At 39.9% G+C, this 16,779-nt stretch overlaps 1 protein-coding gene across 2 annotated transcripts in view; it reads right to left on the bottom strand.

The window, feature by feature from the left end:
• The window catches only part of ABTB3 (ankyrin repeat and BTB domain containing 3), a 195,651-nt gene that overhangs the window by 30,175 nt on the left and 148,697 nt on the right, over window positions 1-16,779 (bottom strand). For both annotated transcript variants that reach the window (XM_077266487.1, XM_077266486.1), the window contains 7 exons: window positions 11,528-11,693; window positions 10,363-10,452; window positions 10,117-10,218; window positions 9,058-9,151; window positions 8,300-8,435; window positions 7,167-7,387; window positions 254-432 (listed from right to left, as the gene is read on the bottom strand). In XM_077266487.1, the coding sequence (XP_077122602.1) occupies window positions 254-432; window positions 7,167-7,387; window positions 8,300-8,435; window positions 9,058-9,151; window positions 10,117-10,218; window positions 10,363-10,452; window positions 11,528-11,693 (988 nt within the window). The remainder of the gene's footprint in view (window positions 1-253; window positions 433-7,166; window positions 7,388-8,299; window positions 8,436-9,057; window positions 9,152-10,116; window positions 10,219-10,362; window positions 10,453-11,527; window positions 11,694-16,779) is intronic.

The following is a 16,779-nucleotide window of genomic DNA, read 5'->3' as shown; positions in this document are numbered from 1 at the left end:
TTTGGTGAGGTTCAGTTGGAGAGGCAGTTTTTAGAAACGTGATCATCCTATTTAGCGCAAGCTATTTCTGGTTTAGCAACATAATTGACTCCTTTTGGGCTTATTTTAATGTTATATGAAGGGTAAACTGGTAAATTGAGCAACATTTTTAATTTTGACTTGGTTCTTGACCATAGATGTTGAGGCTCGGCTATCACCATGTTCTGGATGGTGAGACACCTGAAGAAGCCCTGAGGTGAAACATACGACATACCTTGCTTGCTTTCAGGATCTCAAACATGAGAGGCAGGCCCTGTGTGATCAGCTCTTCTGTATATTCCTCCTCCTGGATAGACTTGAACTCTTTGAGTAAACACTGGATCAGCGGACGTCTATGTTGGTGAAATGAGATACGCAAGGATTCCAGCCAAGTGTGAAGCGTCCATGGGACACCTGTAAGAAAATATCATAACGTCTCAGCATTTTATAGATCGATAAGGCTACCACAGGGTATTTTAGGTGGGTGTCTAACCCTAAAACAACATAGGCCTATGCCATTGAGAGGGTGTTCAAAAGCAACCCATGACCGATGGAGTGGGACTCCTCTCTATCTGGACTCCTACCTCGGTTGACACTATTTGGGGCCTGTAGCCCAAAAATGGACAATAGCCCCATCACCAGAAATAGAATCTGAAAAATTAAGTTTTATATCATGGTTTGATTACGGGCAGCCCCACGTTCTTCTGTCGCTTGCTGTTGAAAAACCTTTCGGGTGGCCAAACACTGTCAGCCAAAGCTGACAATTTTGGCAAGAATGGTCAACCATCAACTGTATATGGGACCTCCCGACCTTCTGATGGCAGATGCATAATTGACAACTGTCCCGGATGTACCAGAACTATTGGGCTAAAGAGTGCCAGGGTTTATGGTAACCCTGCCCAAAATTGGAGGATCTGGGCTCATTGGAGGTTTTAATAGGAGGGGTGTGGACATCTTTGGGAGGGTAAGGGGTGTAATTGGGGGCAATGTTAAAACCTCCCCTGAAATGTTGGCAACTATGCAGATATCTGGGAAATAAGGATCAGCCAGTTGGGCTTCAAGTGCATGATCCTAGAGTTTTTGGGAAATAATCTGCCATATGTTGAAGTGCACAATTCCTTATTCAACAGGGATGAAGAAAGCAAAGTCAGTAGTTTCTAGCCGCTGCTTATTCTTATCCTACATAGGTAATACATAAGCATGTCAGATTTCTTCTAGTAACGGGCATTACTGTTGTGGCTGTCTTGAAAACGATGTATGGAATGAAGGGATCATTCATACGTCAGTTTTTGTGATAGAACTCTAAAGACACTTTGACCAAACTCTGACCAGACTCTAAAGACACTTTGACCAAACTCTGACCAGGCTCTAAAGACACTTTGACCAAAGTCTGACCAGACTCTAAAGACACTTTGACCAAACTCTGACCAGACTCTAAATATACTCTGACCAAACTCCGACCAGACTCTAAAGATACTCTGACCAAACTCTGACCAGACTCTAAAGATACTCTGACCAAACTCTGACCAGACTCTAAAGACACTTTGACCAAACTCTGACCAGGCTCTAAAGACACTTTGACCAAACTCTGACCAGACTTTAAAGATACTCTGACCAAACTCTGACCAGACTCTAAAGACACTTTGACCAAACTCTGACCAGGCTCTAAAGACACTTTGACCAAACTCTGACCAGACTTTAAAGATACTCTGACCAAACTCTGACCAGACTCTAAAGACACTTTGACCAAACTCTGACCAGGCTCTAAAGACACTTTGACCAAACTCTGACCAGACTTTAAAGATATTCTGACCAAACTCTGACCAGACTCTAAAGACACTTTGACCAAACTCTGACCAGGCTCTAAAGACACTTTGACCAAACTCTGACCAGACTCTAAAGACACTTTGACCAAATTTTGACCAGACTCTAAAGGCACTTTGACCAAACTCTGAGCAGACTCTAAAGACACTTTGACCAAACTCTGACCAGACTTTAAAGATACTCTGACCAAACTCTGACCAGACTCTAAAGATACTCTGACCAAACTCTGACCAGACTCTAAAGACACTTTGACCAGACTCTGACCAAACTCTAAAGACACTCTCACCAAATTCTAAAGACACTCTTCCAAAAACTCTGACCAAAAGCACTGATGAAACTCGGACCGATTTTCTTGTAAGAAAAAATCACATATGTGTTCATGACCCCTTAGGTTACTAGGCAGTAGCCCCTTTAGCCCTCCCATTGGCAGCATTAAAAATTTCCTATTGAGCAAAATAGAAAGAAACAACCCTTAGGAATGTTTAGGAGTAATTTTTTAGGTAACACATTGAATATCACATGTAGACCTCCGATGCATATTAAAGCTGGCACGGAGTGTCCTAGTTAGCTCGCCACCAAAGCTGAGCGGCCGAACAAGTATTTTTAGCCAGGATAAAAAAGCTGTAACTAAACAAAGCATCAATCTATTCACACTATTCTGCTCTTTATTATTTCTTGTGCTACCAACGGCAGGGAAAATGTGTTATCCTCCTCCGGGAAGTTCCATTTCTCCGCACAGCGGGGTGTCAATTTAAACACCTGTGACACCGGCTCTGGTTTTCTTTTAATTCTTAAATCTTCAATTACGAAGGTTCGTGGATTGTACTAAAAGGCAAATTACATCTAGCGAGCGGTAACGGGGGGGGGGGGGGGGGGGGTATAAACTATACATGTAATGGAGGTAGTGGAATTATATTATGAGGCCTCGCTTCATTAACCATCACTGAAGCCTGGACAACTGAGATGCCTCCTTCTCTTGACTGGTCCAAAAATTTTCCGACACTGATAAAAACGTATTGCAGTTGCAGCCTAAAGATATGAGGTTCAATGATATCCATGGAGTAGGGGTCTCTCAAAACTCTTGGTGGGTCATCAGGGGCTGACTGTTCATTCGGGCATTAGGGAACCCCCTTAAACCCACTGCCAGAAAGGGCCACTTACAACAAGTGCTCCTTAAACACATTTTACCCAAAGGCAGTAATTAATGGGGTTTCTGAACTTTAATGTTTTTCGTCCCCGTATAACTATATTATGCCCCCGTCATGTTGTAATTGTTGTACGGAGGCGATGATGAGCACACAGAAGTTCTTCAATATGTCCTGGCTAGAGATGAGCGAATCTTTTGAAATCCGAATTCTCCAGCTTTTCCGAATTTTTGCCAAAAAATTTGATTAGTGGCAAATTGAAAGTACTTGCAAAGCCTTTAATTGTCCCTCCTCCCTGCTGAGATCTCACACTGCTCAGTACAAGCTGCTCAGTGAGGTTGGGTGCGTGGAGACTAAATACATTTGGACTCATGAGCTCTCTCACTCTTTAGCTGGACTCCTAAAATGTTCATTTAAAATATCAGTATAATACTGCCATTCTGACATGGATTTTCAAAGTAAGTACACCGGTCTCATCAGGTCTAAGAGATCTATTCAATAATGTATGTAATTAGGAGATACTGAATAGAGATGACTGAATCTTTTGAAATTTCATTTTGACAGCTTCAACTAATTTTTTACAAAAAAATTTGATTTGTAGCAAATTAATTCACTGCAAATCTCAAGTATGACGAAGCCTCCATTTCCCTAAAAAAAGTGTCTGACTCTCGAAGGTCTTCTATGACTGTATCCCTCTGTGTTAAGCTCTATAACACAAACACAGCCATGGTAATGTCTACATATACAGTCATGGCCGAAAGTGTTGGCACCTTTGAAATTGTTCCAGAAAATGAAATATTTCTCCCAGAAAATTATTGCAATTTCACATGTTTTGTTACACACGTTTATTTCCTTTGTGTGTATTGGAACAACACAAAAAAAATCTGAAAAAAAGGCAAATTGGACATTTCACACAAAACCACCAAAATAGGATGGTCAAAATTGTTGGCAACTTTCCAAAAATGTGGGTAAACAATTTTGTTTCAAGCATGTGATGCTCGTTCCAACTCACCTGTGGCAAGTAACAGGTGTTGGCAATGTGAAAAGCACACCTGAAATCAGATAAAAAGGGAAGAAGATGACTCAATATTTGCTTTTTGTGTCTGTGTGTGATATCCTAAGCAGAGAGAACAGAAAAAAGAAGAGAACTGTCTGAGAACTTGAGAACGAAAATTGTTGACAATATCAACAATCTCAAAGTTACAAGTCCATCTCCACAGATCTTCATGTTCCTTTGTCCAAGGTGGGCAACATATCCAACAACCTCCTCCTAGCAAACAGGGCTGTGGAGTCGGAGCCCATTTTGGTGTCATGGAAATTGAGGAGTCGGAGGTTTGGCTTACCGACTCCACAGCTAGCAAGTTAATCTTCTTCACTGCTATGCTGTTACACACTATCTGTTCAATTTCTTCAGTTTTTTTTATGGATTTTTGTCCCCACAATAGCTAAGCTGTGACATCCTCTCACTGTCCAGATTCACCACAGATTAGCTGCTACATTCCCTGCCTCTGCTTTTATATTGGCTGTGCTATACAATGTGATGGCTGTAAGGCACTACTGGGAAGAACGTCTGGCTGCGTCTGAGGTCATGTGAGCCTTCTCTGGCTGAGGCAATCTTCTGCAATAAGTAAATTGTCCGGCGCCAATTTAGGTGATTCACGTGAAGTGAATCCCAAACTGGTTGAATTAGCGGAATTCAGCAAATTCCTAAAACTTTGACTTGAATTCGACTCCATCGAATCAGTTTGCTCAACTTTAGTCCTAACGCATAGACAGGAGGTCCTGAGTCGTTGATCACCCACAAGAGGTCCTGAGTCATTGACCACCCACTATTAGTGCATATGGACAAACGTTGTCCACGATAGGGTCCAAATTGTCCAACATATGATAACCCCATTTGTCGCTAATCGCTTCCCCATATAGACAAATCCCCGAGAGATGGAGAGTGGTCCATCAGATCCAAGTCGGGCCCCCCATTCAATCTACATTTTGACTCTCCCGGTCTCCATCACAGATCTTATTTTCGATGCTTGTACTATATAGAAGTCAGCATAAACATTTCTACATAAAGATAAATAATAAATGGACCCTAAAAGGCAAAGCAAAAACCCGGCGCCAGCGGCGCACTTCCTCCTGAGCGCGGCTGCTCGTCAAAGCCCCCGGGTGGCAAATTAAACATACGCCTCATTAGTCACAGGAAGGGGCGCAGTGTATGTGCAGGGAGGCATGTCATTGAAGAGGAGAAACTTTTATGGTGGTCACATTGGATTTATGCAACGTAAGCTCATGCTGCCATAATGAAGGTAGAAGTCCGTGACTCACGTTCTGGTACAGCATCCGCCGAATCCGCCATGGATTTATTGCCTTAACTACAGGAAAAGTAGAGCCGGACACCACTGATAAACGTTTATGGTGTTACCCCAACTCCATAGTGACGACTAGTAGCCTTATAATGTGCAGCGATAGCGGTAAACATATATTTATAGGCACATATATATGGTGCGGATCTGTCACGAGTTGTATTTCTCACTGCGGACGATGATGTCGCACTCAGTTTAGCATCTGTAAGGTTAAAATTAAAGGGGTTGCACAACGAACAAGGTACATTTTATTCAATAGATCTCGTAAGAATAATAAGTTCCGCAATTGGATGTGTTAAAAAAAAAAGTTCCTGTGCGGAGTTAATTTTATAAAATGCGCCCCTGCTATGTACTGTGTAATGCGGTATAGAGACAAGACAGCATAGGAAGCAACAAAGTATTCAGACAGGACGGCATGAAATCACAGCTGCTGCTTTCTGAGAGGTAAACATTTTTCTGTGAGGTAAAACATTTTTTCTGTGAGGTAAAACATTTTTTTTGTGAGGTAAAACATTTTTTCTGTGAGGTAAAACATTTTTTCTGTGAGGTAAAACATTTTTCTGTGAGGTAAAACATTTTTTCTGTGAGGTAAACGACTGTTTTTAAACAGGCAGGGAAATGTTTTACCTCACAGAAAGAAGCAGCTGCGATCCCATTCTGTCCTGTATGTATACTTTCTGTTGTTGTTTCCACCATTACACAGTACCTGGCAGATGCACATATTTAAGGATAACTCACCACAGGAACATATTTTTTACCACCTCCAATTGTGGAACTTATTTCTATTCCAAGATCTACTGATTAAAATGTACTTTTGTTTGTGGGGATCAGGAATCTCTTATGGTGATCTATTACAGGGATGATATTGGGTTGACAGATGAAAGCCCTTGAATCGCCATGAAGAACTTAAACCTATGTTCACACCAGCAGGATAATTCCGACCTTTAATTTCCAAATCAGAAATCCAAGCCAGCCAAGATATTTCTACTGTACGGACGACCGTAGGAACAAACCTTGTCCCAGTTATTGGAGCCATTGTATTATGACACACGGTTTCTATTACTTAATTTCACAAGGTCATAAACTTAAAGGGTTTGCCCACTACAATGTTGTATTTTTTAAATGGGCCCATGCACATCCTCTCCAGTACAGGATTCGGCAGCTCCACTTCTGGCATGGTACTCGACACAGCGCACCACCATTTCCTGTGTTGGCATGTGATCCCAGTGCTATTTGAAGGGGGCTGGATGGCCATTGATTTCAATAGCAAAGCCAGCCCCCTTCTCTGTCTATAACCGAGCCATGTTAGAGAAGGGGGCTAACTTAGATACTGAAGTGAGGAGACAGCAAGTGGAGCTTCCAAACAAGGGACAGCAGAAGATGGGATCCCAGAATTTCCATATATGCTCCTATGACTTTTAGGATTGCTGCTTCCAATAGGTGGGCTTCAGTTCTAGTTTTCTATACTTCGTCTATACTTTGTACTGATGAGGGGCAACACCCCGAAACATCGTGTTTGCCAACTCAGATTCTGATTTGGCTTTTATCCTAAGTCATATTGCAAGGCTCGTTAAAGAGTCGATATTGACTTTTAGAATTACTGCTTCCAATAGGTGGTGGTGCTAGAGTTCTCTGAAGAGACAATTTGCATATTTAATTTTCCAGAGGAGCATTGCATGACCTATAAGTCTCCTCACTCTGGCATGCCAGGATTGGCTTGTCACTCTCCACAAGAAGAAACATAACCCGTTAGACCCTACATATGCCCCTAAATGTGGAGGACAGCAGGGAAGCATCTAAAGGAAAGAAATGGACTCACCTAAACTTCTTATATCGATGGTTATGTCCACGTATCCGTGCTCCGCGCTGTGATACATGGCCTCTTTTAACGCCTTCAGTTTAGCTTTGCTGTTACGACTCGGACACAATGAAGTATTGGTCGTTTCCGGCAAATCTGTCCCTTCAGCTAGAATCTCTTCCAAGGATAAAATGTCACTTTTCTCCTTCTCAGGTTGGGACAGAAGCTTCCGAAATACATTCCTGAAAATAATATGTTTTTAATATTTTTATTTTTTCCCTTCAATAATATGTAGTAAAAAAGTGACATCACGTGCCAAATTTATAATATTTTGGCAATAACTTTCCCTTTTTTGCCATATCCGGCATTTTTTTTTTTTAGACAGTGTAGACGTCATGTCGTTTAGCGTCCCACATGATTTTTTTTTAGATGGATTTATCAATTACAACTTTTTTAAAAAGTCGCCAAATCACTCCAGTAAGAGGATGGGAGGTAAAAGCTGGAACAGAAGAGTTATCCTAAGATAACTAAAACTTGTAAGACATTTTATATATTTGGACTCTAAGCTGATTAATTCATGACCCGGATTGACTAGAACGAAAACTTCTTGGTGCTTGCTATGGGAAAACAGGGCCAGAAGTCTGCCATTTCGGTAATCGATGGGGGTCTCAGTGGCTGAGAGTCCAGTGTACAACTGATAAGTTGCTTAAAATGGAATACCCCTTTAATATATTTTAGGTGGACTGATAACTGATGGTGGAACATGCTATAGACTAGATATTTTGAACCTACGAGGTGCAAGACTTGGTGGCCACCAGGACCTAACTGAAGCGCAGCACAAAGATGTCCTACTACCACTACCCACCACCACCCTCGTTCCCATCATGCCTGGAGAAAGGACATTAGAAACCATAGCCTACTAGACAAGAATGCTCAAGTCCACCAGAGAAGGGGCACTCTAACATCTTAGAAGGGTCATCTGTTGAGATAAGAAAGTCCTTGAAGAACCTCAACTATGGAGGAACTTGAGGAGCATTTGGTGTGGAGGTCTAGATCCACAACATCCTTTTGATCAGCGACCGGTCATCCTCCATGGGTGGAAATATATCTCCAAGCTTATAGTGTAAGAGCCTGAGTGGTAGTATATAAGTTACCTGTGCCCGTGGGCAGCGGCCTGGCTGAAGGAATTCATGTCTCCTTGAGGAGCCGTAGAAATTCCATTCCTGTACAAGGTTCCTATCATGGGATCCGCTCCTCGTTCCAGCAGCAAACTCACGAGCTCAAAGTTTCCTGTGGGCAGATGGGGTTTAGGACATGTTACTGAGCAAGCTGAGGACAACCATTGCGTATCGCTCAGGAAGAACAAAGACAAGATGGGGTCCTGTAGAAAAGTTTACGATGGGGCCCCTTCCATGATTTTGCTCAAAACATCAAACTAAGTGCATGTTCACCTACCAACTAGGCTTGGTCTGGTTTGGATTCATCCTCCCAACAGAGATGTTAAAGTGTCCTACACTCATTTTAGAACAACTGATTGTGGCCCTCATGCCCATAGGGCCCCACACCATAACATATAAAGAGTCAACCAAATCACCGAGGCTCCAAACTAAGATCAGATCATACATACACATGATTTTTTTTTCAATATGTCATGGGGTTCCTGTTCCTTTATCAAAGAGTCCACCCCTGCCCAGCCACACATCGTTATGGAAGTCAGTGATACCTCGGGGGCGAGGTTTATGCAAATGTCTTCTAAAATGTGATGGATTTGGGGTGGAATCTGGGGTGGAGCTTAAACAAATCCTGATAATAGGGATGTACAATATTGGGAGGTTATCTAACGATTATTAGATCAGTTATACTCATGAGCAGGGTTAGAGAGGCACATGCCTCTGCCAAGAAGATTACTCGCCTGCAGCTGCCGCCAGTTGTAGAGGAGTTTCTGAGTAATTTTCTTCACCCGCTTCTAACGATCCTTCTACATTAGCGCCAGCGTCCAACAGCAACTGGAGAGAAACACTGACGTCATACATGGACACGAGGCTGACCGTCCGGGAGTCCTGTCCACCTCATCCATCACATCGATATCTACCGGTTATGGGTCCAGCTACACATCCAGGGCCCACATACTCATTCTTCTTCTGATTTTCTTTCTCTCTTTCTTCTACACATGCGTCTCTCATCTACCCTTTCCCTTTCTTTCTTTCCTTCTTTCTTTCCTTCTTTCCTTCCTTCCTTCTCTCTATCTTTTTCTCTCTTGTTTTCTTTTTCTTTCTTTCACTTTCTTTCTTTCCCTCTTTCTTTCTTTCCTTCCTTGTTTCCTTCCTTCTCTCTATCCTTTTTTCTCTCTTGTCCTTTCTTTTTATTTTTTTCACTTTCTTTTTCTCTTTCTTTCCTTCCTTCTCTCTTTTTATTTCTTTTTCTCTCTTTCCCTCTTTCTTTCTCTTTATTTCTTTCCTTCCTTCTGTCTTTTTTTCCTTCTTTCCTTCATTCGCTCTCTCTTTTTTCTCTCTCTTGTTCTTTCTTTTTTTTCACTTTCTTTCTTTTCCTCTTTCTTTCTTTCTCTTTCTTTCTTTCTCTCCTTCTTTCCTTCTTTCTTGCTCTCTTTTTTCTCTCTCTCGCTCTTTCTTTCACTTACTTTCTGTTTCTTCCTTTCCCTCTTTCTTTCTTTCTCTTTCCTTCCTTCTCTCTTTTTTCTCTCTCGTTCTTTCATTCACTTTCTTTCATTCCCTCTTTCTTTCTTTCTCTCTTTCCTTCTTTCCCTCTCTCTTTTTCCTCTGTCTCTTTCTGTCTTTTTCACTTTCTTTTTCCCTCTTTCTTTTTCTTTCTCCATCATCTGTACCTCTATCTGTCCATCCCTCTGATTGATACAGTAGATAAGTACAGCTCTCGCTCCTCTGTCTCGCTCATATCTGACAGTCATGGAGAGAGCAGTCCTGTATCTCATACAATAAACGATCCGGCATTATACCTGCACAACAGGAATATGGCCCTGGAGGACGGCGAATGTCAGTGCCGTCCAGTGCCGCGTCTCAGGATGGACAGATGGGAATTTGTGAGCTGTGGTCGGGACCTGCAAAAAAAAAAAAAAGAGAAAAAACATGACAGATATGGGCCGCGTATTTTTAGTATTATTTTTTTTTTAAATGTGGAAAAGTAAGATTTGAACTTGTCGCAATTTGTAAATCATTCATGATGTTTACACGGGATCGCGTACCTCCACGTTGAGTTCGGCGCCCGCGTCCAGGAGCATCTGTACCATTGCTTCATCTCCCCTGACGCAGGCGTACATCAGAGGGGTCATCCCCTGGAGAAGCCGTAATAAAGGACACTTAGTAATAGAAATGCAGAATTTTCACATTTATTATTATGAGGATATAATAATTTTGGGGCTCAGATGAGTTGTCATGATAACCGGGGGTCTGCTGAAAGCCCCCGTGCCTGTCATTATTATTCTCCTGTGAAAGCCGGCGTTTAGCTGGAGTCCATAAGAGATCGTGATTTCTGCTATACATAGCTGTATGTATTGGATCGGAGGATCGCAGCTTCAAGTCCCCTAAGGGGACTATTAATTACAGTAAAAAGTATGAAAAAAAATGTTTAGAAAAATATATATATAAAAAAACAATACTTCAAATCATCCCCCTTTAAAAATAAAACAATTGAAAAAACTAAAAATACACATATTCGGCACCGCTGCGTTTATAAAAATCCGATCTATCAAAATATAAAATAAATTAATCCGATCGGTAAATGGCATAACGAGAAAAAAAATTGAAAACCCAGAATTACGTTTTTTTTTGGTCACCCCAACATTGTAATAAAATACAAACAGAGGCGATCAAAACATCATATCTACCCCAATATGGTATCAATAAAAAAGTCAGCACAGGGCGCAAAAAATAAGCCATCACCCAGCCCCAGATCCTGAAAAATTAAACTGCTACGGGTTTGGGAAAAAAGGCGAGAAAGCCAAAAATGTTCTTTTTATAAAATCTGATTTTGTTTTTAACAATTGAAATTAAAAAAAAACCCTATACATGTTTGGTATCTGTGCACTCGTAATGACCTGGACAATCATATTACCAGTTCACTTTTACCATATAGTGAACATGGTGAATGAAAAACCCCAAAATCTATTGTGAAATTGCACTTCTTTAGTAATTCCAACACATTTGAAATATTTATTCCACATTCCAGTGCAACACATGATAAAATGAGTGGTGTTATTCAAAAGTACGACTCGTCCTGCAACATACAAGCCCACATACGACTATGGGAAAGGAAAAATACAAAACTTATGGCTCTCGGGAGAAGAGGAGGAAAAAACAAAAAACGGAAAACAGCGTCATTTCCCTTCCATCCAGCAGGTGGCGACCTACCTGCTCGCTCATGCTGTTGATCCCCTCGGGGCCGAGCAGAGTCACCGCTTGTTTCACCAGGTCGGTCCGGCCGCAGTTTAGCATCCGAAACCCAAGATCCTGCTTGAACTTCGCTTCTGTGGCCACCGCGTCCAGTTTACGAGATGCGCAAAAACAGTCATCGGCCCTGCGGGGAACAGAAACGGGTTTAATCAGCATGAAGATCAATGGTGTAGGGATCATAACTTTTTTTCAAACGAAATGATAATATTCATATATTTCCAGGGGTTATAACAGAGGAACAGCACAATGTAATATGTAATATATTCATGTATTTCCAGGAGGAATAACAGAGGAACAGCACAATGTAATATGTAATGTGTTCACGTATCTCCAGGAGGAATAACAGAGGAACAGCACAATGTAATATGTAATGTATTCACGTATCTCCAGGAGGAATAACAGAGGAACAGCACAATGTAATATGTAATGTATTCATGTATCTCCAGGGGGAATAACAATAACAGGAACAGCACAATGTAATATGTAATGTATTCATGTATCTCCAGGGGGAATAACAGAGGAACAGCACAATGTAATATGTAATGTATTCATGTATTTCCAGGAGGAATAACAGAGGAACAGCACAATGTAATATGTAATGTGTTCACGTATCTCCAGGAGGAATAACAGAGGAACAGCACAATGTAATATGTAATGTATTCATGTATTTCCAGGAGGAACAGCACAATGTAATATGTAATGTGTTCATGTATTTCCAGGAGGAATAACAGAGGAACAGCGCAATGTAATATGTAATGTATTCATGTATTTCCAGGGGTAATAACAGAGGAACAGCACAATGTAATATGTAATGTATTCATGTATTTCCAGGAGGAACAGCACAATGTAATATGTAATGTGTTCATGTATTTCCAGGAGGAATAACAGAGGAACAGCGCAATGTAATATGTAATGTATTCATGTATTTCCAGGGGGAATAACAGAAGAACAGCACAATGTAATATGTAATGTATTCATGTATTTCCAGGAGGAATAACAGAGGAACAGCACAATGTAATATGTAATGTATTCATGTATTTCCAGGGGGAATAACAGAGGAACAGCACAATGTAATATATATGTTCATGTATTTCCAGGAGGAATAACAGAAGAACAGCACAATGTAATATGTAACATGTTCATGTATTTCCAGGAGGAATAACAGAGGAACAGCACAATGTAATATGTAATGAATTCATGTATTTCCAGGGGGAATAACAGAGGAACAGCACAATGTAATATATGTGTTCATGTATTTCCAGGAGGAATAACAGAGGAACAGCACAATGTAATATGTAACATGTTCATGTATTTCCAGGAGGAATAACAGAGGAACAGCACAATGTAATATGTAATGTATTCATGTATCTCCAGGGGGAATAACAGAGGAACAGCACAATGTAATATGTAATGTATTCATGTATTTCCAGGAGGAATAACAGAGGAACAGCACAATGTAATATGTAATGTGTTCACGTATCTCCAGGAGGAATAACAGAGGAACAGCACAATGTAATATGTAATGTATTCATGTATTTCCAGGAGGAACAGCACAATGTAATATGTAATGTGTTCATGTATTTCCAGGAGGAATAACAGAGGAACAGCGCAATGTAATATGTAATGTATTCATGTATTTCCAGGGGTAATAACAGAGGAACAGCACAATGTAATATGTAATGTATTCATGTATTTCCAGGAGGAACAGCACAATGTAATATGTAATGTGTTCATGTATTTCCAGGAGGAATAACAGAGGAACAGCGCAATGTAATATGTAATGTATTCATGTATTTCCAGGGGGAATAACAGAAGAACAGCACAATGTAATATGTAATGTATTCATGTATTTCCAGGAGGAATAACAGAGGAACAGCACAATGTAATATGTAATGTATTCATGTATTTCCAGGGGGAATAACAGAGGAACAGCACAATGTAATATATATGTTCATGTATTTCCAGGAGGAATAACAGAAGAACAGCACAATGTAATATGTAACATGTTCATGTATTTCCAGGAGGAATAACAGAGGAACAGCACAATGTAATATGTAATGAATTCATGTATTTCCAGGGGGAATAACAGAGGAACAGCACAATGTAATATATGTGTTCATGTATTTCCAGGAGGAATAACAGAGGAACAGCACAATGTAATATGTAACATGTTCATGTATTTCCAGGAGGAATAACAGAGGAACAGCACAATGTAATATGTAATGTATTCATGTATTTCCAGGAGGAATAACAGAGGAACAGCACAATGTAATATGCAATGTATTCATGTATTTCCAGGAGGAATAACAGAGGAACAGCACAATGTAATATGTAATGTATTCATGTATTTCCAGGGGGAATAACAGAAGAACAGCACAATGTAATATGTAATGTATTCATGTATTTCCAGGAGGAATAACAGAGGAACAGCACAATGTAATATGTAATGTATTCATGTATTTCCAGGGGGAATAACAGAGGAACAGCACAATGTAATATGTCATGTATTCATGTATTTCCAGGGGGAATAACAGAGGAACAGCACAATGTAATATGTAATGTATTCATGTATTTCCAGGAGGAATAACAGAGGAACAACACAATGTAACATGTAATGTGTTCATGTATTTCCAGGGGGAATAACAGAGGAACAGCACAATGTAACATGTAATGTATTCATGTATTTCCAGGGGGAATAACAGAGGAACAGCACAATGTAATATGTCATGTATTCATGTATTTCCAGGGGGAATAACAGAGGAACAGCACAATGTAATATGTAATGTATTCATGCATTTTCAGGGGGAATAAAAGAGGAACAGCAATATGTAATATGTAATGTATTCATGTATTTCCAGGAGGAATAACAGAGGAACAGCACAATGTAACATGTAATGTATTCATGTATTTCCAGGGGGAATAACAGAGGAACAGCACAATGTAATATGTCATGTATTCATGTATTTCCAGGGGGAATAACAGAGGAACAGCACAATGTAATATGTAATGTATTCATGCATTTCCAGGGGGAATAAAAGAGGAACAGCAATATGTAATATGTAATGTGTTCATGTATTTCCAGGAGGAATAACAGAAGAACAGCACAATGTAATATGTAATGTGTTCATGTATTTCCAGGGGGAATAACAGAGGAACAGCACAATGTAATATATATGTTCATGTATTTCCAGGAGGAATAACAGAAGAACAGCACAATGTAATATGTAACATGTTCATGTATTTCCAGGAGGAATAACAGAGGAACAGCACAATGTAATATGTAATGAATTCATGTATTTCCAGGGGGAATAACAGAGGAACAGCACAATGTAATATATGTGTTCATGTATTTCCAGGAGGAATAACAGAGGAACAGCACAATGTAATATGTAACATGTTCATGTATTTCCAGGAGGAATAACAGAGGAACAGCACAATGTAATATGTAATGAATTCATGTATTTCCAGGGGGAATAACAGAAGAACAGCACAATGTAATATGTAATGTATTCATGTATTTCCAGGGGGAATAACAGAGGAACAGCACACTGTAATATATGTGTTCATGTATTTCCAGGAGGAATAACAGAGGAACAGCACAATGTATCATGTAATGTGTTCATGTATTTCCAGGAGGAATAACAGAGGAACAGCACAATGTAATATGTAATGTGTTCATGTATTTCCAGGGGTAATAACAGAGGAACAGCACAATGTAATATGTAATGTATTCATGTATTTCCAGGGGGAATAACAGAGGAACAGCACAATGTAATATGTAATGTATTCATGTATTTCCAGGGGGAATAACAGAGGAACAGCACAATGTAATATGTAATGTGTTCATGTATTTCCAGGAGGAATAACAGAGGAACAGCACAATGTAACATGTAATGTGTTCATGTATTTCCAGGAGGAATAACAGAGGAACAGCACAATGTAACATGTAATGTGTTCATGTATTTCCAGGGGGAATAACACAGGAACAGCACAATGTAATGTGTAATGTATTCATGTATTTCCAGGGGGAATAACAGAGGAACAGCACAATGTAATATGTCATGTATTCATGTATTTCCAGGGGGAATAGCAGAGGAACAGCACAATGTAATATGTAATATATTCATGTATTTCCAGTGGGAATAACAGAGGAACAGCACAATGTAATATATTCATGTATTTCCAGGGGGAATAACAGAGGAACAGCACAATGTAACATGTAATGTGTTCATGTATTTCCAGGAGGAATAACAGACGAACAGCACAATGTAATATGTAATGTGTTCATGTATTTCCAGGGGGAATAAAAGAGGAACAGCACAATGTAATATATTCATGTATTTCCAGGGGGAATAACAGAGGAACAGCACAATGTAATATGTCATGTATTCATGTATTTCCAGGAGGAATAACAGGAACAGCACAATGTAATATGTAATGTATTCATGTATTTCCAGGGGGAATAACAGAGGAACAGCACAATGTAATATGTAATGTATTCATGTATTTCCAGGAGGAACAACAGAGGAACAGCACAATGTAATATGTAATGTATTCATGTATTTCCAGGGGGAATAACAGAGGAACAGCACAATGTAATATGTAATGTGTTCATGTATTTCCAGGGGGAATAACAGAGGAACAGCACAATGTAATATGTAATATATTCATGTGTTTCCAGGGGGAATAACAGAGGAACAGCACAATGTAATATGTCATGTATTCATGTATTTCCAGGGGGAATGACAGAGGAACAGCACAATGTAATATGTAATATATTCATGTGTTTCCAGGGGGAATAACAGAGGAACAGCACAATGTAACATGTAATGTGTTCATGTATTTCCAGGGGGAATAACAGAGGAACAGCACACTGTAATATGTCATGTATTCATGTATTTCCAGGGGGAATAACAGAGGAACAGCACAATGTAATATGTAATGTATTCATGTATTTCCAGGGGGAATAACAGAGGAACAGCACAATGTAATATGTCATGTATTCATGTATTTCCATGGGGAATAGCAGAGGAACAGCACAATGTAATATGTAATATATTCATGTATTTCCAGTGGGAATAACAGAGGAACAGCACAATGTAATATATTCATGTATTTCCAGGGGGAATAACAGAGGAACAGCACAATGTAATATGTAATGTGTTCATGTATTTCCAGGAGGAATAACAGAGGAACAGCGCAATGTAATA

The sequence above is a fragment of the Ranitomeya variabilis genome, chromosome 5 (genome assembly GCF_051348905.1).
Source record: "Ranitomeya variabilis isolate aRanVar5 chromosome 5, aRanVar5.hap1, whole genome shotgun sequence".
NCBI lineage: Eukaryota > Metazoa > Chordata > Amphibia > Anura > Dendrobatidae > Ranitomeya > Ranitomeya variabilis.
The sequence above is the reverse complement of the archived record's forward strand: the minus strand, read 5'-3'. Positions and strand labels throughout refer to the sequence as shown.